General features: G+C 43.0%; 1 protein-coding gene across 1 annotated transcript in view; it reads left to right on the top strand.

Annotated features, from left to right (window-relative positions):
- The first annotated feature begins 3,358 nt into the window (after window positions 1-3,358).
- Window positions 3,359-22,674, top strand: part of Ttc23l (tetratricopeptide repeat domain 23 like) — a 48,832-nt gene continuing 29,516 nt past the window's right edge. Inside the window, exons 1-6 of the mRNA XM_026783810.1 lie at window positions 3,359-3,413; window positions 4,362-4,433; window positions 11,146-11,329; window positions 16,577-16,700; window positions 18,747-18,903; window positions 19,960-20,085. Of these exons, the coding sequence (XP_026639611.1) occupies window positions 4,366-4,433; window positions 11,146-11,329; window positions 16,577-16,700; window positions 18,747-18,903; window positions 19,960-20,085 (659 nt within the window). The 5' untranslated portion in view covers window positions 3,359-3,413; window positions 4,362-4,365. The remainder of the gene's footprint in view (window positions 3,414-4,361; window positions 4,434-11,145; window positions 11,330-16,576; window positions 16,701-18,746; window positions 18,904-19,959; window positions 20,086-22,674) is intronic.

Genomic DNA, 22,674 nt, shown 5'->3' with positions numbered 1-22,674 from the left:
TAGCTAAAATGTCTTCTGTGCATTCTTGCCCAGTTACACAAAATTTGGTCTCCAAAATTGTAGGTGTTTTTTTAAGCCAGTTGTTACAGAAATGAGAGGGAACTGATAACAGTCCTTACACTTGACTGCATATATTAAATGCTGTTGATAACATACTGTTCACAAGGTGCGTCAAACTGGTCCTGTCACCTTGTAGGTATTGAGGAATCACCAGGTAGGTGGGAAAATTGCCTACAAGGCCTTGTTGCCCTGTTTCTTTCCCCATCCAGTGTTGCAGAATGTTATTTTATGTGTGTTGCTTTTGTTTACGCTGCATTTGTTTAACTCTGTCACACTGTGATTCTTTGCCTGACTAAAACACCTAATGGTCTAATAAAGAGCTAAACAGCCAATACTGAGGCAGGAGCAGGGATTGGTTCAGGGTGAAATAAGGTGTGGTGGTTTGAGTAAGAATGACTACATTTGAATGCTTAGACAGCAGGGGTGGTACTAATTGAAAGGATTAAGAGCTGTGGCCTTGGAGGAAGTCTGTCACTGAGAGGTGGGCTTTGAAGTTTCAAGGGCCTAAGGCAGGCCCAGTGTCTCTTTTCCTGCTGCCTGAGGATCCAGGTGTAGAACTCTCAGCCACTTCACAGCTGCCTGCATGCCACTATGCTCCCTGCCGTGATAACAATGAACTAAATCTCTGTAAGTGTAAACAAGCCCCAATTAAATGTTTTCCTTTATAAGAATTGCCCTGGTCACGGTGTCTCTCTTCACAGTAATAGAGCCCTGACCAAGACCATAAGACATCTGTACTATCTGTACTAGTTTGCTTTTTTTTTTTAAGACAGGATTTCTCTATGTAACAGTCCTGGCTGTCCTGGAACTCACTTTGTAGACCAGGCTGGCCTCGAGCTCACAGATCTCTGCCTCCTCTGCCTCTGGGTTTAAAGGCATGTGCCACCACCACCTGGCCCTAGTTTGCTTTTTTGTTGGTATAATAAATATCATAACCAAAGCAACTTGGGGAGGAAAGGGTTTGTTTTATCTGACAGCATACAGCACATCGCTGAGAAACTCATGACAGGAACTCAACCAGGGCAGGACATTGCAGAGACCGTGGAGGAATGTTGCTTATTGACCTGTTCCCAAGCTCATGTCTGACTACATTTCTTAGGAAGCCCAGGCCCACCTGCCTAGAGATGGTACCACTCACACTTGGTTAGGCCCTCCTACATCAAGTAGCACCTGAGAAAGCCTGACAACCTGATGAAGACAATCCCTGGACTGGAACTCCTTGACATAACTGAGCAGTATCAAACTAACAGCTGAAGCTAACTAAGAGAACATCTAATTCTGTCCAGAGAGACCAAAAACAACAACAACAACAACAAAAAAAAAGTTCCAAAACATACTTATTTAGATTTTCTTTTTCTTAAATTTTATAGTTCGTAGGTTTAGAATCTTTTGAAGGTAATCACATTAGATTTGGGTCTCAAAGAGCTCTCTGCATGCGCTTTTACTTCCCTGCTAAGTCTCTACATTTGCGTTCTCTCGAGTGTTCTTTCTTCTTTCTTTATTTGAGATAAGGTCTCACAATGTATCCCTGGATAATGTGGTACTTGCTGTATAGCCCAAGCAGTCCCCAAATTTGCTTCAATCCTGCTGAAAGACCCTCAGAGAGGACCTTTTTCTCCGATGAAGACCCCAGAACCAGGACACTCTGAGACCAGGCCACAGGATGCAATTAGCAAGAGGTTTATTGAGTAAACACAGATACCTGTGGGCGGCAAAGTCTTTCAGAGGACTTTGTGTGCCTGCTAACTGGAGGGCGGGCTTTTTATAGGGAAGAGCAAACAGCAAGTTTACAGAAGCAAAACAAAAGCGTGGTTATCGGTCGATTGGAATGAGGCGGGGGCATGAATGGTTTCCTCTCTCAGCATGGATGTTTGGCAATAGTCATCCTGTTCCTATCTTTATAGATATCCTGTTTTGCAGTTAACCTGCTTTGTTGATTTCCTATCTTATTGACATCCTGCTCTCTCAAGCACATGGGATGTTCTTACAAGAGCAGGCTGGCTGCTAATCTGTAGAATTTTGTTTTTAAAGCAAACAGGACGTTCCCCCAGGAGCATGCTAGCTGCGGGTTTTGAGGAGGGGGTCTGTAGGGTCTTTCACTGCCTCTACCTCTGGAAGTTCTGAGATTGTTTCTCCCTTGGGATTAAGGGAAACAATGTGAGTGTACATACTAGAACTAACTATGGAGACAAACGGCATTCCATTCCAGAGTTAGCAAAGAAACCTAAGTCATACATTGTTACTAAAAATCCACATTTGAGGGACAGGGTTAAGATGGTAATGGAAGAAAAAGTCTCAGAGTCTGGCCATTGCTTCAACTGAAGGTTCTCTTAGGAGCCAGAGAACAGGCATAGTGGGATCTTTCTAAATTTTTGGCTCAGGAGGTTGTGGGGACAGATTTAAACCTCATGTTTACAAACCATCTAGCTTTCATCATATATGAAAGAACACACATTTAAATCCCCCGACTTTGAAAGGCTTTCTTGACATTCTAATGTCAATGATAAATTTCCACCCCAGATATGTAAGAATGCAAAACGTACCAAATCTTTCCTTTGAAAACAGGAGGGGCTTACCTGCCCGATTGTCAAGGGACCAGTGCATAGTAGGGCTCATTACATCACTTTGAAATGCCACAGCTAGTATTTCCTTCACACCTTCGTAGCACTACTGTGTGCTCATGACCTGGTGGGACAAAGCTGTAGGACTTAGGGCTTTGTGGTGTTTGCCGAATGTGCCTTTCCCTCTGAAATGGTAAACCATTTGACAGCTCCTGGCCCTGAGTCTTTATTTCCAGTACTGTTTTCTTCACCAAGCCTGATACCAACTTTATTCAGAGAGTTAACGCCAACGACACAAACACTGCTAGTAGCTACGGGAGTCTGTCTCTGATGTCTAGGGACCCAGAATACCAGGACTGCTGAAGTGCAGGGTACTTCTGGAACGGGCTGGACTGCGTTAGCCAAGGATCATTCCGGTAAACACCCACAGACGGAGCAGTTTTAAAACTATCAGGCTCCTGAGGCCGCCTTCCTTTGTTCCACGGGATTTATCCTCTCTTCCTTCATCTTCGAGAGGTAATGTCCCTGTGAAACAGGCACCACGGGACTATTCACAGCAGCAAGGCATCAATCACTCCAGAGCGGCCCTGGAGAGCCCGCCTTGGGCCCTCTGTGGAGCCGGAAGTGCCCTGTGTTGCCAGGGTTCACTGGAGTCCTTGCTAAGACGGCGTCCGTCCCCATGGCAACGCATTGTCTCCAAGTTCAGAAGCCTAGCTTCTGTGCTTCAGGACAGGGCCCTGGCCAGCAGGCTAACCCGAGGCAGCAGAGGTCCTAACTGCCCAGCCCAGACGGGTGAGAGATCCGGGAAGGCATTTAGGGGTCAGGGAGCCAAAGGTGCTCACCTTTTAGTGCAGGGAACCTGAACAGGCGGGGAAGATGGGGCCTAGCACTCAGGAGAGTCCACGTTTAGGAAGCAACAGTAAAAAAACTGCGGAGAAACAGCAAGAGATTTGTCCTAGAGGGGGGCTCAAGAGCCAGGTCCTAATCCAGGGCCCTGTGTAACTGTACGGGAACCGGGAACCGTGTGAAGGACTGCTTAGGAAGGGAGATCAATCCCTCTGCCCATCCTGTGTTTGTATAACTGGTATTTGGAGCCTGGGTCAAGGAAAACTGCCACAGTAATCTTCAGGGAGAGCCTACGAGGTTGTAAACGTTCAGTGAAGAGTGTGTGCGCTCGAGGGTTAAGGATAGCCTTTAGACATGCATTTTACAAATTATTATCAACTCCTCTCCCATCCCACGTGGTTCACTTTTGTCAACAGCTAACAGCAGCCTAAGTAGGCACAAAAGTTTTAGACTCTTAACTAGAACTTTCTATTAAATAGTGGTGTGGTTCCTGGAAAAGGGAAGATTTACTAAAACACTTCAGGTTATACGAAAAATTGATTGCTTTTTGGTTCTGCTTTCAGCCTCAGCGCTGCCAAAGAGTATTTGAGTTGAACAGGTTGCCATTGTTCGAACGACCCAGTAAATGTAAAAGATGGGCCCTTTAGGAAATACTTTAAAGGAACTTTGGGGACGTAATATAGAGTAGACAACAGGAAAAAGAGATACGGCTCTGAAAAACACCTCCAATGTCATCATCTTAGGAGTTTCTCAACATGGGTCTGCATGGTCTATTTGTAGATTTAGATTTAGCAGTTTTCATTTATAAAGTCAGGAATATCCAGCAGAAGGAAAACAGAACAAACGTCTAAGCCCTTTCCCCCCCAAACTGACCTCACTTGTGATTCTTGGTAGGAAAATGGAAGCCAACCCTATCCGCATTCCAACCGTTAGCAATGACACCGACTGGGACTTCTGCTTCCACATGTAAGTACCGACAGGCCTTGCCAGGATTCTCACCTGCTTCCACCTGTAAGTACCGACAGGCCTTGCCAGGATTCTCACTCGCCACGTTACGGGAAGTCTGGGTGAAAAGCTATACAGGCACTTTCCATAGAGGAGAAAGGTCCACAGCTGGGCCTTATGTTAATAAAATTATGGAATACCTTCCATTGGTGTCTACAACTTCTGAAAGATGGAGGGCAATTGTATTTCCCTAACTTATGAAGAAGTTCACGTTTATAAAAATAAGGCGGCATTAGAACAACTCCAGTAAATCCAGGGAGAAAAGCATAACAAAAATCAGAGTAAGACTTCATTAAAAAAAAAAAGAGACAGTGGATACACGAAAGCATTTTTTAATTTATTTTTGCTGTCTTAAATTTCAAATGGGGAGGGCTATGTGGGTTCAGACAAGTGGAAGCCAGAAGAGGGTGTCGGGTTCCCTGGTGGTTGCAGGGAGTTAGTTGTAAACAACCTGACCTGAGTGTTGGGAACTGAACTGTGTCTTTGGGAAGAGTCGTAAGTGCTCCTAGCAACTGAGACATCTCTCCAGGCCTACTTTTACATCCTAATAATCAATTCTTATTGAGCAGATTCTGTGTGCCTGTCCTTTCACAGCTCTGTAGGGATGAGCTGTCTGGACCATCATTACGGCATTGTCTAGATGGTAATTATAAATCTGAGAGAGATATTGCTGTTTGCCCAAATTGCACAGCTAATTAGTGGTATTTAATCCAGGTAGTGTACTTTCAACAATTAGCTTTTCTCTATGTAGCGACCTCTTACTCATGGCACTACTGACTTTTTGAGTTGAATAACTCTCTGTTAGGAAGATTTAGAAGTATACCTTGCTTTTAGCCACTATTTGCAAGTAAGACTGTCCCATCTGTGGCATTGCCAAATGGCCCCAGGGAGCAGAATCTGCCTTAGATGAGAACCACTGCTTTATTCCAGGCCATTGTGAAGAAACACAATGGCTGTCAACCACTTACAGCATTTACATTTTTCTGAGAGCCGTAATAAAAATAAACAAAAGTAAATATGTTTAATTTTAATGCTGTCTTATTTCAGTCCACTTAAAATATTATGTGTAATTGCTAAATATTTTCTACTGTTTAATATTTTATACAATTTTTTCATAGTGCATCATCAAAATTCAGCCTATTTTCACATTTTTGAGAGCATTTTAATTCTAACTAGCTATATTTCATGCTCATAATAGCCACCTGTGGCTAGTGGTCACCTTATTGAAGATTATATATCATAAGATATCATCGTGTTAAATGTTATGGAACTATAAAAATGGACTTTTAAAAAATATAGCAATATTTTTTTTATTCTATATTCATCTCTGAGACTGATGACTCAACAGTTAAGAACACATTTTATGCATCCAAAGGACTAGAGTTCAATTCCTAGCACCCACATGGCAGCCAATAGCTGTCTACCTGTTTCCAGTTCTGGGAGATCCAAACCCTTATTTGACCTCCATAGGTACTACATACACAAGGTGCACAGACATAATACAGGCACAACTGTGGAATATCCCTTTACACTGTGTGACTATATATCACTGTGATTGGTTTAATAAAGAAGCTGACTGACCAATAGCTGGACAGGATAAGGTTAGGGGCAAGCCAGACAGAGAACCCTGAGGAAAAGGAGGACAGAATCAGAGTTGTTGCCACACACCAGAGAGGTATGCCACTAGCCTTGGGCAGCATATGGATTAGTAGAAATGGGTTAATTTAAGTTGTAAGAGCTAGTTAATAATAAGCCTGAGCTATTGGCTAAGCATTTATAATTAATATTAAGACTCTGGTTATTTGAGAGTGGCTGCTGGCACAGGAAATCTCTGCCTGTACAAAATACCCATGAAATGAAAAATAAATAAATCGTTTTAAGATGTAGAGTTCACAATACAGCGTATTGGAAATAACCATTCTTCAAATATATTACCAATCAGGCTTTATATTTGTTATTTCAACAGATGGAATGAGTCACAGCCTAAAAAGTTTTCACTCCCCTTGCTGATTCCTTTTATTCTGACTTTCCTGAGATATCTCACTTGTCGTGATTATGTGGTGTCTTAGTTGGGATTTTATTGCTGTGAATAGACACCATGACCATACAACTTTTAAAAAGGAAAACATTTCATTGGGGCTGGCTTACAGTTCAGGGCTTTAGTCTATTATGTCGTGTCAGGAAGTATGGTAACACGCAGGCAGGCATAGTACTGGAGCATTTATAATTAATATTAAGACTCTGGTTAATATTAAGGAGCTGAGAATTCTACATCTGGATCGTCAATCAAGAGAGAGTGCCCACCCCCCCAGCCACACACTTCCTCCAACAAGGCCATATCTCCTAAGAGTGTCTCTTCCTTTGGACAAAGCATTCAAACACGAGTCAAGGGAGGGGGGCAATTCCTATTCAAACCACCATATGCAGCCACCTTTTTTATTTTACATTCTTTTACTAAATGTTCTAAGCTAGCTCAGGGATTTTTGTTCTCAACTCACCTGGGAAGACTTCAAAGTTTGTCATTCTTTGAGGTTGTTATTGAAGACTGCTGCTTTGATCTCCACATAATCTCTTTCAAGGCTTAATTAAAACATTAGAGGTTATGATTTTTAATATCCATAATTAGCATTCTCTCTCATGACTTCATGGACTTGACGTCTGCACCACATCTGTGAAATAAGAAGCTCAAGTAAAAGTTTTCTATTGAGTGAAAATGTCCTTTAGCTGTTCTGAGTTGATAATCTTTTTTTACAGGTTTCTCCACTCCTTGGTACTTTTAAACATTCTAAAGACTCATGTTCTTTTTCTTTTTTTTTAACCCTTCCTTGTTTGCTAACAAATGGCTTAAATTTACTGAGAGTTAGATAGGGCTTGAGAAACAAATGTGATTTAGACCCTACCTCAGTGGAACTTACTTCTAGAAGGCCAGCAAGACTCTCAGGAGGTGGGAGGAAGCAGTGAAGAGAGGCAACTAGAGAAGGGAGATTAAATCAGACTGTAATGTGAATTGTATCTTAGTAGAATTTGGGAAAATTTTTGAACCCCCTTTGGAGTGTATCTTTTTAGTTCTTAAGGAATTTCATACAATGTATTGTAATACTGTCCAACCCCCTTCCCCGCCTACCCAATTTGGTCTTCTTCTGTCACTATTGAGTGCAATTTGTGCTAACCACACACTCTTGAGTGTATAGCCACCCACTAGAGTGATACCCTGAAGAGAACTGACTCCCTCTCCCAGAATCCATCAGTTGCCAACAGCAACTCAGCTAAGGTTGATACTTCAGGCCCACCTCCTCTCTGTATGCTGGGAGTCTGTCTGGCTTGATCGTGTGAAGGTCTCGTACATACAATCACAATGACTGTGAGTTCCTAACTGTAATCACTCTATGGTGTCCAGAAGACACCATTTCCCTGCAGTCACCCACTACCTCGAGCTCTTACTGTCTTCCCACTCTCACTTCTGAAATGATGCCTAGGCTTTGGGAGGAGGGGTGTGCTATAGATTAGTTACTTTTCTGTTGCTGTGATCAGATGCTGTGAGCCATGACCAAGACAACTCAGGAAGAAAGAGTTTTATTGGGAGCTTACAGTTTCAGAATCTATGACCATCATTGCAGGAAGCATGGCTGCAAGCAGGTGTTCATGGTGCTGGAGTCATAACTGAGTGTACATCTTGAGACACAACCATGAGGCAGAGAGAGCTAATTGGGAATGGCATGGAATTTTGAAACCTCAAAGCCTACCCCCAGTGACACGGCTTCTCCAACAAGGAGAATCCTTCCCAAACAGTTCTACCCACTGGGGACCAACCTTCAAATATATGAGTCTATGGGGGCCATTCTCAATAGTCTATAATGTTTAGGAGTCTACAGAACTTCACTGGCCAACAACTCCAAAAGAAGTAGCCCATTCATGACCCTCGATTTTTTTGTTAGCCTCCTGTGTCTAATAAGAACATTGTCACCCTATTATGGGGTATCTCCATTTCAATTTACTTTATTACATGATCCAGCTACACTTCTCTTGGGCATATAACCCACAGCACTGTATATCCTGTATCTTATCATATACTGTACTACAGAGTTGTAGTACCAAACTGCTCATCCATGTTCATCGCGACTCTTTATTCACAATAGCCAGGGAATGGAAACAACTTTGATGCCCATTGGCTGATGAATGGATAATGGTCATTTACACAATGGAATGTTACTCAGTTCAGAAATTATGAAATTCTCAGGTAAGTGGATGGAACCAAAAACAGTCATTCTGAGTAAGGTATCCTAGACCCAGAAAGACAAATGTCATATGTTTTCTCTCATCTGTGGATGATAGTTTTGAATGTTCACTTATGTGTGCTTTATTTGGAATACCCAAAGAGGTCAGGAAGTCAGTAAGGGGCCATGAAGTGGGGCTTTCAAGGAAAGAAAGGTGGAGCACAGTGGTAATAAGAAAAGCAATGGAACAGGAAGGGTTAAACTGGGGATGGGGATGGAGATGGTAGGGCAAGGTAGAGGAGAAACTATGGGGAAGGACAACAAACATAAAGACCTTTAGGGCAAGGTAGAAGGTGGCATATAGAGGAGCGTAACTAGCACAAATGGCTTTTGGAAAGGTCGTAGAGAAACCTACCACTGGAGAGTCCTCTTATTATACATATTAGACATACTGTACGCATATAAAAAGAGTTGGCGTGTCTGCATCACTTCTTCTGAGAGAGATTTCCTAGGAGATGTCCATTCTGTGACCTGAGGAAAAGTATAGCATTGAGCAGATGGATAAGAACCCAGTTTATCTCTTGCTCTCCAGCCACACCGTATCACCAGCCTTTCTCTTGGTTTATTCAAAGCACGCTCATCTGTGGGAAGGGCTTTCTTCCCCGGCCTGAAGAAATGCTCCTCTATCCAAATGACCTGGCATGCCTGCCTGCCTTTGGATATGTTCTTTGGGAGACTACTCTGAGTGGGTATTATATAATTTTTCAAACTTGGTCTAAAAGATAACACTTGACATCTGTTTTCCTGTTCTGACTCTCTAAAGTCCCTATTTAAAAGAACAGCAAATGTATATTTCCCAAGTAGTCAATGTGAAAGGATAGTGTTTCTTCTTCTTTTAAATCATTTTTGCAGCCCATATTGGCCTTGAACTCCTAATTCTTCTGCTTGAGCCTCCTGGCATTAAAGGCACGATCTACGACAACTGTTTAAGAAAGGTAAACTTTATTTTAACAAGTTTGCATTGGTTAGAACCCTAAGAACCCTTGTGAATATGGAAATGATCCTCATGGGAGACATTGCTAATTAATTGTCATTGCTCTTAAGATGTCAGAATTCTGTTTATTCCATATCATTTTGACTTATGTTTTCCGGTGATGTTAGGATACGTTTGTCTCTTTTTCTCCATGAATACACTTCCAGCTACCTCTTTCTAAATTGCGCTCAGCCTCGAAGTTAGAGATTTATCTATGTTGTCTGCTAATGTGTCTATGGTGTTTGTGGGGAGAATTCTCAACTTGCTTCTTTCTTACTGCAATGGTCTCTAAGACAACAAAAGAGGCACTGGCTTCTTGCTCTGCACTTGACCCAGCATGTGGTTAGCTGCCTTCTCTTAGTGCAGCACCCACGTGACTATCGCAGCTTCCCCTGACTCCTGCGACTTCTGTACAACTGCCACTAAAGCATTCTCTTTGGCTAATTACAAATTATACATTGAGGTTTTTGAGACTTATGAAAGAGGAACTGTGAAGTTAGCCTACCCTCAAAATGTTATTTCATGTCCCCTATTTCATTGTATCCATTCCTTTTCCTGGTTTGGATCTAAATTTGAGGACTTTAAAGGTCTTCCAACTCAATACTCTCATTTTGTAGGAAGAAATCAAGCCATGGGGCCAATAGCAGTAATAATAGCAGACATTAAGGAAGTGCTTGCAAAATGTTGCTCACTGTACACAGTGATTCAGGAGTGTCAGCTCCTTTAGTCCTTCTAACTGCATTAGGCAGGCATTCACATCAACCCACATTTACAGAGAAATCATTTGAAGAATACTCAGGGTTACGCAGTTTACAAACAGAATAACTATGACTATAATGCAAGGTGACAAGCTTGCCAGATGTTTACTTTGAGCTATGGCATTGCTGCATAGATGCTGGATTCTGAGAGTAGTGTGAGTTTACTGTATATCTTTATTTAAAATTGAACTGAGACAGTGTGGTGGTTTGAATAGGAACGGCTCCCCATAGACTCATGCATTTGAATGTGTGGCACATTGGAAGTGGTACTGTTAGAAGGTTGTGGCCTTGTTGGAGTAGGTATGGCCTTGTTGGAAGAAATGTGTTATTGCAGAGGTGGACTTTGAAGTCTTACATAATCAAGCTAGGCCTACTGTAGGGATCTATTCTGCTGCCTCTGGACCAAATTGTAGAACTCTCAGCTCCTTCTCCAGGACCTTAGCTGCCTGCGTGCTGCCATAACAATATTAAACTAAACCTCTGAAATTCTAAGCCAACCCCAATTAAACACTTTCTTTTATAAGAACTTCCGTGGTTATGGTGTCTATTCACAACGATAGAAACCTTAACTAAGAAGAAAGCAAGTTAATATCCTCCAGCTGCAAGTATTTTAACCTTCTGTTGGGTCTTTTTGAGAATCCTGATCCATGCCCACCTTATGCCCACAGGTCACAGCAAAACAGGAACCCCGCACAGTGTACAGATGAGTTGTTTGCTGCTTGTCAGGGTAGAGAGACTGAAGAAGACACCAAGGTCCCGAAAGAAGGCATGACTGATGATTGTATGTCTTTTCCCAAACAGAAGCTGGCTCAGTGCCAGAGGAAATATGACCAGCTCATTAAGGAAAAAATGGTAAAACAAACAAAGTATTTACTGGGTTTGGGTTGCCATTCAAAAGTGTGTGCATAACATGAGATTGCCTGCCTTTACTATAGAATGAAGCACACGAGGAAACCGTTGTTGGAACTTGAAAAAAATAGAGCAGAACAGGATCGGGGAGCCAGTCTACCCTTCAGTTCTCTGCCCATTTCATTCTGTCCCTCACAGAGGGCTCGTACTTTTAACTTTTAACCAAAATTTTAACTAAAACATTGGGTGTTTGTCATACCCAATTGCTGTTTGTTTAGCCTTATCTTAACAAGTCTCTTATGCCTTATATCAAGGTTTTGAGATAATCCTTGGGTAAAAAGAGGGTCAGGATGGTAGAGCAAAAGGCAAAGAACAGCAGTAGTCAAGCAGATAATTGATGTAGGTGGGATGTCATGATCACAGTAGAATCAGACATATTGTTAGAAGCTGCTAGTTTGTTTAATGGCTGCTCAAACCCGAAATAATCACACAGAAACTATGTTATTAAAATCACTGCTTGGCCCATTAGCTCTAACTTCTTATTGGCTAGCTTTAATATCTTAATTTAACCCATTTCTATTAATCTGTATATCACCATGTGGTTGTAGCTTACCATTAAGGTTCGGTGTCTGTCTCCAGTGGGGCTACATAACTTCTCTCTCACTCGGCCTTTCTTTCTCCCAGCATTCAGTTTAGTTTTCTCTACCTACCTAAGTTCTGCCCTATCAACAGGCCAAGGCAGTTTCTTTATTCAACAATGGTATTCACAGCATACAAAGGGGAATCCCACATCACAGACATAAACCAAAGAACACGAAACAGAATGTAGCAGAGGTTCGCATCCAAATGAAGGTGAACATATTTATATGGTTAAGTTAAGGACTTGGGAATTCTGATCTCTGAACTGGTATATAAACAAAAGGATTCAAAATCTAGGATCTTGAGATAGCAACACATTCACTTTCCTTATTAGGACACGGCCACCAGCCTGCTCCCAGATTGTGGTTTATCAACAGAAAAGTTCATACACTGACTTCTGGCCATGTGAGGAAAGTGGGCAGAGGGCTCAGGGAAGACTGAGAAGGACCCTAGAGGCAAACACTGCTGTTACCTCTCTAACTGGTATCTGTACATCTGCCTCCACAAACTGTCTCGAGAACTTCAGTGGACAACCATCACAACCTGGATTCCTCAGTTCACGCATGCATTCCAGAAATCTCATTTCTATAAGCAAAGTAGCATCTTCCACACAGTGCAAGTGCTTCTCTGCTTCTGCTTCTATAATAAACAGCGTAACCAAAAGCGACTTGGAGATCCAAGGGTTTATTTAGCTTATGGTTGCCGGTAACAGTCCATCACTGAGGGAAGCCATGGCAGGACTCATGCAGGGTCAACAGGCAGGAACCATGGCAAAAAGATGCTCTCTAGCTTGCTCTTTCTGGTCCATGCCCAGCTAGCTTTCTTATGTAGCCCAGAGCCACCTGCTTAGGGATTTTCTGCCCATAGAAAAGGGTCGGGGCCCTCCTACACCAATTAACAGTCAAGATAACAATTCATAGACAAGAAGCCAATCTGATCTGAGTAGTTCCTCAGATGAGAGTCATTCTTCTCGGTCGACTCTAGGCTGCTGTCAAGTGGACTGCAGACTAACCAGCATAACCAGTAGAGGTTTCATGGTTTGAAACTCTTTGTCCAGTTTAGATAATGAAAATATTTATATCTTAGGAGTTAAATGTCACTCAGTCTAATAATCACAGCCTTAAAGGACAGGATACTACTGTAAGCAGCAGTGATGGGGTGGTCTCTAAAGCCCATACTGGTTGTCTCTTCTTCCCTAGGACAAAGAGTAGAAGTGTGATATAAACTGTTAAGGGTTAGCCAGCCCGACCCAGGGCTCTGGACTCCTCCTGCTGGCAGTGTTCCTGGTACTTGGTTTTATACTCATAATAGAGCTTAATGTTTGTTATGGTTATCCCTTAATGAACGCTCCAAAATGCTGACTGGATATTTTTAAAGTATGGGGAGATGTCCCTTGCTTGTGGCTTGCATCAGAAGATGCAGAAGTACCTGGTTGATGTAGGAAATGCAGGAGTTGGGAGGAGGCAGTCTGTGGATCCATATGAAGGGTTACTGTATTTTAGGAAGGATATAACTAGATGACTCTTAACAAACTTGGATCATGTGAACATGAACTAATTGTCTTCTTGTAATAACTCTTTAAGGTAGGTGGTACAGGTTTCCAAATTTCAGGAAAGGGAGCTGGGACTTGGTTGAGCTTCCCCAAAGCAATGTAGCCAGCACACATCACAGATTGACTAGAACCTTTAGTTCTTGATTCCTTAAAGGGCTATTTTGGCTTCACCTAAAAATTAATGTCTGGAGTTGATGACCACTGTAGCCACTGAATGACTATGTAAAGTCACTGAAATGCATGACAACACAAATGTGTGGTTTGTAGTCTTCTAGAGCTCTCTGCTGAGCTTACCTTATTGTTACACTTATTACAAGAGATGGTCAATTCATTGGATGCTATAAATACCTTTTCTGTGTACAGTCCTATAACAGTGAACGAGAAGGAAAACCCCCCCTCTCTTTCTGGTTGTTTTAACACAGGATCTCACTGTATAGCTCTGGATGTCCTGGATCTCACTGTGTAGATCAGTCTGGTCCCTAACTCACAGAGATCTACCCACCTCTGCCACCTGAGTGCTGAGATTAAAGGTATGAGCCATCACACCTGGCAGGAATAAACTTCTTAAGGAAGTCAGAGTCTATTTGGGGAGGCAGATAGTAAACCAACAGCAATATCAGATGGGAGTACCGTGGATTAAAAATAAAGTAGGTAAGGAACAGGTTGTTTTAGGACAGTAGCCAAGAACAGCTTCTGAGGTGAACACAATAAAAGTGAAGCAAGAGACCCAAGTACTCACAAGAGCATCTCAGGCAGGGGAGCCCACAGTGGAAGCTCATTTGCCCTGTCTAGGGGCAGCTGGGCAGTATGCTACAGCACTGAGAGAAAGGCGAGAATGGGAAGGGGTAGAAAATTAAGGAAGTGATCAGTGTACGGCCATACTGAGCGTGTGGAGGCTATGGTAAAGACTTTGGATTTCCTTACAAATAGAAAGAGATGATTTATATATACAGGACAATAACATAAGCTAATTATACTCTTAAAAGATTATGTTGCCACACAAAATGTTTAAGAGCATTTAAGCTTATAATAATTACAATAACGGAGGAGCATGGGATGTGCTCACTCATATTTGGATTCTAGCCACAAACAAAGGACATTGAGCCTATAATTAGTGATCCTAGAGAAGCTAAATAAGGAGAACCCAAAGAAAAACATATAGGCATCCTCCTGAATATTAACCTTCATCAGGCAATGAAAGGAGACAGAGACAGAGACCCACATTGGAGCACCGGACATAATTCTCAAGGTCCAAATCAGGAGCAGAAGGAGAGAGAGCACGAGCAAGGAACTAAGAACTGCAAGGGGTGAACCCACATACTGAGACAATGGGGATGTTCTATTGGGAACTCACCAAGGCCAGCTGGCCTGGGTCTGAAAAAGCCTGGGATAAAACTGGTCTCTCTGAACATAGCGGACAATGAGGACTACTGAGAACTCAAGAACAATGGCACTGGGTTTCTGATCCTACTGCACGTACTGGCTTTGTAGGAGCCTAGGCAGTTTGGATGCTCAACTTACTAGACCTGGATGGAGGTGGGGGTTCCTTGGACTTCCCACAAGTCAGGGAACCCTAAGTGCTCTTCGGGCTGAGGAGGGAGGGGGACTTGATTGGGGGAGGGAAATGGGAGGCGGTGGCGGGGAAGAGACGGAAATCTTTAATAAATAAATAAATTAAAAAACAAACAAACAAAATAATTACAATAACGTACTTACTTGCCATTGGAGGAAGCCCATGAACAAGCTTATTGTTCTGAAAGTGGGTAGGCGAAGAGAAAGAATGATCATGTAGCCTGCCTTTTCATTACAAACTGTTTCATTGGGCAGCCAAAAAAAGTAGGTGGGTGAAATGTCTGTTTATCATTCTTGACAACTGTGTGTCTGTGCACCTGTGCCTGTGTCAGAGCACATATAGCCATGAGAGGAGAGCATTGTGGAGCCAATTCTTTCCAGCTTTACATGGGATCCGGGGACTGAGCCTTAGATCACCAGGTTTGCAGTTTTAGGCAGCAAGTGCTTTAGTCTGCTCAGCCACCTCACCAGCCCCGAGGAATTTCAATTCAGAGATGTATTCCAGCTAACACATGAGAGAGCAATGGTGGAAAATGTGTGCTAATGTCAGGAAACCAGACAAGCAAATATTAACCTCTGACAGAAGAGCGTGCTATACTTACAAAGTAGTTGTGCCTACAAGTTTTTGTTTGGTTCGTCGTTTTGTTTTGTTTGCTTGTTTTCTTTTTTTTTAAAAGATAACCTGGGCATGGTTCCACTCAACACTTATGAGGCAGAGACAAGAGGATCATAAATTTAAGACCAGTCTGAGCTACGTAGCAAGACTCTGTCTCAAAACACCAAACAATAAAACACGCCTTTAATCCCAGCACTCGGGAGGCAGAGGCAGGCAGATCTCTGTAAATTTGAGGCCAGCCTGGTTCCAGGACAGCCTCCAAAGTTACACAAATGAACCCTGCCTCAAAAAACAAAACAAACAAACAAACAAAATCCCTTCAAAATATTGGGTTTATTGCTCTATTTGATATTAAGAAATCACTGCTAATGTTTTGGTGATAATGATTTTGTGGTTGTTTCTCATCTACCCACGAGATTCCTAATGGATGGAATAATCTAGATTTTCTTCTGTGTTACAGAAGGAGGTGTGGGGAAGATAGGCTTGAGTAGAAGTGGCAATGGCAGGAAACAGGAAACTAAGGATGCTATTTAACCCACTCTCTCTATTTGTGATGAAAGCTTTCCCTGACAAGTGCCCTAAGGAAGCTCTCTGGCTGATAGATAGAAGAGAGAGTGTAGCGGACAAGAGAGGCAGCAGTCAGGAGGTTTACTGTCTAGCCACATAAAGCTGGGGTGGCTGAGACACAACAAACTCAAAGCAGAAATGAGAAAAGCTTGGTTTTAGGGTATATGTGTAAGGGGGAGCCAACCAGACTCAGTGATGAAACAGAATTGCAAAAAAAGATTCCAGGCCAATGTAGTCCTACCCTCTAGTGAGGGGCCCCAGACTTTCTTCCTTCCCTAAACTGACTTTTTTCCCCTCTCTGCAGAATATCAAAGCAAACAAGGAGCTGATTCGGTGTTTCATCCTTTCTCGGATTATTTTTGGGAAAGAACACTGGAAGTGTGCTCAGGCTTTAGCCAACCTGGCTTATGGTTACCTGACTCTGAGAGGTACTTGCTTTCCCCAGCCAGGTCTTGCTGGGCCAGCCTGTGAGGGCAAACTGGGGCTTGCCCTTCTTTGGGGCTTGGATGACTGGGAGGGTCCCTACTTAATTCCATGCCACATCTCATCAAGGGAAAGGGGGAACTCCATGGACACAGGAGACAGTGTACCTTAGTGATAAAGATGATGACAGTGACAACAGTTATTGACTGTTCACTGTGTGCCAAGGTAGCAGTCTTTAGCACTCACAAATCCTTCGAAGGACTGCAGGTGTTAGTTTGTGGCTAAGACGCTAAGGCACAGTGAGAAAGAGCAGGGCAATGGGGAGCTGACTCCCAGGCAAAAACACTCAGCTCATGCAGAAGGCTAACTCAAGAGTTTTTTGGTACAGGGGTACAAGCTTGAATGCATTTGCTAACACTGGAACCCAAGTAAAAGCTCTGAATCCAGAACTTTTCAGTGAGGACTCAATAGATATCTTCAACAGATTGAGGCATTTCTGGAACAAGGTGAGTGGGAACTATGTCTTTTCCTATGGAAAACTCCTTATTCAATAAATTGCAGGCTCTCTTCAGACACAAATGGTGAGAGTCTTTGCTGAAAGACGCATGAAACTTTCCTCCTCATGGTGCTTGCGGTCAGGTTTATCCAGCAACAGAAAGCAAACTAGAATTGTCAGCAACTAAAAAGTAGATCCGCAGCTGGGAAAACACAAGTTTGGGGACGATCGGTACAGAGTACCAAGTTCAAGCCTTGGGGTTCAGGATCATGTTCAGAGCCGTTCCAGAAAAGCCTTTGTTCCTTTTATTGTTGCAACCCAGTAAGGTCTTACACATTTAGAACATATGAGGGCTGCGGACACCATCGGCCAGTCCTTTCTGATTACCCTGGTTGAAAACTGAGTTGGATTCACGCGGTGAAGCCATGCTCCAAGGACAAAGGCAAAGCAGAATAGTTTAGGAACAAGTCAGTGATGTGAAGTGAGGATTCAGGGCTCAAGAGACCTAGTTGGCAGGAATGACCATGGTTGCCAGCCCTAGATGCCTGCAGAGAGGGCCGAAAGTGAGCGCTGCTTCTAGTTTTCCATAGAGTGGAAGGGAACAGGGTGGTGTCTGACCCTTTTCTTTTCCCACGGGGAAAAGGAAAGATGTGAGTCAGGGTCGATGATGAGGCAGTAATCCAACAGGCAGTGTTCTCAAGTCTGCCTTCTACCTCTGTTAAAAGGACAAATAGCTTGGATAAGTTCTCGGGAATACCTTTTTTTTTTTTTTTTTTTAAGAAAACAAGAGGAAACCCCCCACTCCAGTTCTGTCTAGCTGGGACTTGACATTCCCTGCATTTCCCTAGTGTGGAGCCTCACTGCTCTTAGAATTGGGGTGTGTGTGTGTGTGTGTGTGTGTGTGTGTGTGTGTGTGTAACCAATTAGTTTGACCAGCTTCATCTTGGATTGGACAAAAAGGAACTTCAGATGGAAGTAATTACATTCCTAACCCCTTATATTTATAGAATGTATTTTCCAGAAAGCTGAAAGCTAGCCCCGGTATGTCTCCATGTGCTTGGTAAGGGGCAACTTTCATAATGAGCATCATTTGCTACTCGGATGGCAGATGGAGAAGCTTGCAAGTTGAAAAGGCCACATGCATTTGCAACAACATTTTGGAGGGGCTGCTCAGCTCCCATTCTTCTCAGTTAGGGATTTCTAACCTGAGGTCCAGATCTGTGGAGTTCAAAATAGCACTTCCACCCTGTCTCGAAAAACCAAAAAATAAAAAAATAAAATAAAACAAAAAATAAAATAAAAAACAAAATAGCACTTCCTGGGCCTGTTCATCTAGAGAGTCCAACTTACTAGGCCTAGGTTAGAAATGGGGGTCTGTGCTATCTAAACACCCCTAATACTGTGATTCACTAGATTAAGAACCATACCTGACAACCATACTGTCTGCCTTCTGCTCTTTGAGGATTACCCTTTACTGGGACATGCCTTATGTATTGTCTTTTTTTTTTTTCTTGACATTTCCTAACTTCTTTGACACCTCTGTAACCTTCCTCAGGCCTCCCATCTCAGGCCAAGAAACACGCTGAGTCGGCCAGGGACATGCTGCTGACCTGGAAGCAAAACATAACCCCAGACAAGGAGAAAAAGGAAATCTTGGGAGCTCTGGTCATGCTCTACTATACTCTGGGGATCGCCTGGCTCCTGCAAAACCGATATCCTTTCTTTCCCAGGTGGATCTGGAGATGACGGTTATAGGCCACGTGCCAAATGGGAGGGCGGAAAATGGAACTGGTTCCTGTTAAACTGGGAGCAGCTAGGTCCTCCACAAGGTCCACCTGAAAAGGTACGCATCCAGGAGTGCCTAGTGAAGAAAAAACACTTACTTTATAGCCAGGGAGGAGATGAGAAAGAAGGAGGAAGGTTCTGGAAACCCACCATGTCCATCAAGGGCATCTGCCCTGACTGGATTACACTTCATCAGGGTTCCCCCGTCTTCCAGAAGGATCATGCTAGTACACAAACTCTTGATACACAAACTTTTCCGGACACAGGAGAGCAAAGTGATAGCAAATGTCTGTCCTCAAAACACTTGTGGTTTTGATCTTTGTGTATATTCTCCTCTCTCGGGAGATGACAAGAGAAGTAGAGTTCCTGAGTGATTTTGGACATTCCGAGCTCAGAAGGCCCCAGCTCTCCCCAACTACCCCCTCCTCTACGCTGAGTCTGTCAGCTTGTACAGCTGATATGTGGTCTTCTGCTGTTGCACCCTCAGTGGGCAGAGACTGAACTTCGGGAAATGGAAGGATGTCTGGGAATTAAGGGGATTTTCCTCCCTGCTATTTTCCTCTGGCCCCAAACCTGCTTTTCTTGGATTTTTGAAATGAACCAAAAAGTCCCTTTCAGCATAATTAGTTGCTCTCATTTCCCATTGCTATGAGAGAGTTTGGTGAAAATGAGTAACTGTTGTCAGGCAGTCGGTGTCTGTAAAGGAAATGTAGTATAAATTACAGTTTCCGTTAGTTCTCACAGACACACCCCATTCCAGACCTGGATTCAGGCAGCCATCACAGGAAACCCAAGGCTGTGCTCTTTTCCAGAGAATTCTCCCTTCTTGATGACATCCACATGGAGAATCGAGAACACAGTTAAATAAATACCTATTTTCAAACTCTGCTTTGCTTTTCCAGGGGCCCCTTTGGTGAACGGATAGACTACCCTCCCTGTACAGTGACCGTTGGTGTGCTTGGCATTTCCCTTGACTGCCCCACAGGCAAACAGGCTTATATCCACCTGCAGAAAGCCCACAGAAACATGAAGGAACTGAAAGAGTTAAACAACGGAAGCATTGGTGGAAGCCAAATCTCAGAGAAAGACCTAACCATTGCTTTGGGCAGGTAAGATCTGGTCATAAAGAAGCAGAAACTTTTTGTGAGTGAGGTCTGGGATTTTTCCCCCCTTGGTCTCTGACCTGATAAAAGGAGGGAAATGTTCAGAGCACATAGCCCAGAGCTCAATGGATAACAGAAGAGGTCATACATACCAACTGGTTCTGTGAGTTTACAGTACACTGCCATGCTTAATTTTCACAGCCGCCATTGAGGTGGTCAGGAAGATTGTGGTTTCCTCCAAGAGCCAAGAGACTGAGTTGAGGCTGAGCAATTGGTCGAAGGCAGTAAGTCTAACTCATCAGTGGGTTGTGACCCCTTGGGGTCGCAAAACACATGCTGCATTGTCAGATACTTACATTATGATTCCTAACAGTTATGAAATAACAGAAATATAATCTTATGATTCGGGATCCCCGCGCCATGAGGAACTGAGTTAGAGTAGCAGCATTAGGAAGGCTGGGCACTGCAGCTCGAAGGTGACTTCACCAGGACATAGCTGATCTGTGAGCTGAGCTCGCCTCCCTTTGCCCTGCAGTACCCTAACACTCTTGCATTTACTTTGGGGTTGGTTTGTTTTTCTGAGTTGCCCCTTACTTTTGCCATCAAGTGTGGCATCTTAGCAGATAAGGAAAGAACACTTAAGACGATTACCAGAGCTGTGGACAGACATGCATGCTTAGGGAAAGCGCTGTCCTGTGTAGAAACAAAGCCCACGACATGTGTTCAAGCCAGAGCAAGACTCGAAACCGTTCTGAGTTAAGGATCCTCTGAGAATCAAGTATTTAGAAAGGAGAGTGGACCCATCAGATTATCAGGAAAAAGAAATGATGAAAGTTTACTGCTCCTCAGATTTTTCAAATATCATCACATCCTGGAAAGAAATCTTTCTAAAAGCTATAAGTACTGGGCATGGGGGGGGGGACAGATGGTGGAATGGTGAATAAATGAATAAATGAAACACATGTGTCACATCTGCCTCCTTAAAACAGCCATGACTCTAAAAGTCAAACAGGACATGGTTAGAATCTGGTGGATGTCTCCTGCTGTCCCCGAGGGCAGTACTTAAAGTGCTCTGCCTTACGTGAAACAAACTCGTGTTTCCTTCTCTCAATCAATTCTAGTGTTTATTTTGCTCATCCACACCACGGTCTTTGAGTATCTGTTTTGTGTGTGTACTAAGCGTTAGAAGGCTTACTAGGTATAACACATAGCACACCCTGTCCCGAGTGCTTTGGAATTTTATTTCATTCAGGCCTGGCCATAACCTATGAGGATTGGCATTCCTAATAGTTTTATTTGACAGATAAGAAAACAAGGCAGAGAAAGATTAACTGAAGGTGACAGAATGAGTTTAAGAACTTGGCTTGTCATGAAACATCTGAATTTGTAGTTTATTTTCTGCACCGTGCTGCTATATTTGATTCTAGTAATGCCTTTTTCCATTGAAGGGTAGAGATACTAAGGCAAGATTGTCAAGGTCAAACAACTTGCTAATATTTCCTTCAAAGCTCTTGCTGGGAGCCATTCTTAGTGTCTGAAGAACAAGAGAAATACTTTTAGTCAAGAGAAGCACTTGTCTGGTTGATATAAGTATTTGTCAGAAGGTTGATTAGATAACCAACAGTAACCTTTATCCCTCATCCTCATCTTCGTGACAATATCTGTCTGCCAGAACGGCTAGCTAGCAGGCCTCGGCTTTCTTCAGGTGTAAGTCACAAATAGGCAGCCCTGAGTTCCTTTTTATTGAGTCAAACTCAGCTCTGTCACTTAGGCTGTTCTCCTAAATTTACATGACTCCTCCGGCTTCTGCATCGTCAGTGCTGGACATACACTGTGGGCCATCACATTTATCCAAGCGTTTTGGGGACTCACAAACCCAGAGGCTTTAAGCCCTAACCCCTAGAGTTTATGACTTTAGAAGCCAGGAATTTGTAACTCCAGGCACTCGGGCAGAGGCTTTGAGTCCTGTCGTCTTACAGTAGATGGTATGGCATCTCCTGCGTCTCAGGAGTCAGGTCCTCATCTTTTAATCATTGACGGCTCTCTAGATCTTTGTTTGAGGGTCTTACAGTACCATCTTTCAGAGTCTCTCGCCTTCTACAGTCTTAGCTTTCCAGTTCCAAACCCTACCTGTGCTGTCTGGAACTCTTCAGACACCTTTTTTTTTTCTTTTTTTTTGCTGATAGGTAGTCTCGGGCTGAGTGTTACAGGGTCTTCCTGTCTCCTGTTAGAGCGATAAAGACAACAGGAGGGCAAGAAAAGGCAATTTTGGAGAAGCCTCTGTTGGAGTCTACTTTTTTTTTTTTGCTCTCGCATTTTCTTTTCTTTATTTTTCCAGGTGAAGGTACACAGCCCAGTTCCATAATTAACATTTGAGCTCATTCTCACTCAGTGAGAAAGGTGGAAGGAAATCTTGTTCAAATGAACAGTGAACTAACTAAGGTAAAAGGACTAAGGCAAAACATTGCTGCTAACTAAGGGAAAACATTATTGTCACTATGGTGAAACATTGTTGCTAACTAAGGTGAAACATTGTTGCTAACTAAGGTGAAACATTATTGCTAACTAAGGTGAAACATTGTTGCTAACTAAGGT

The sequence above is a fragment of the Microtus ochrogaster genome, chromosome 19 (assembly GCF_000317375.1).
Source record: "Microtus ochrogaster isolate Prairie Vole_2 chromosome 19, MicOch1.0, whole genome shotgun sequence".
Lineage (NCBI taxonomy): Eukaryota > Metazoa > Chordata > Mammalia > Rodentia > Cricetidae > Microtus > Microtus ochrogaster.
Note: the sequence above shows the minus strand (reverse complement) of the source record. Positions and strands in the feature narration are given on the sequence as shown.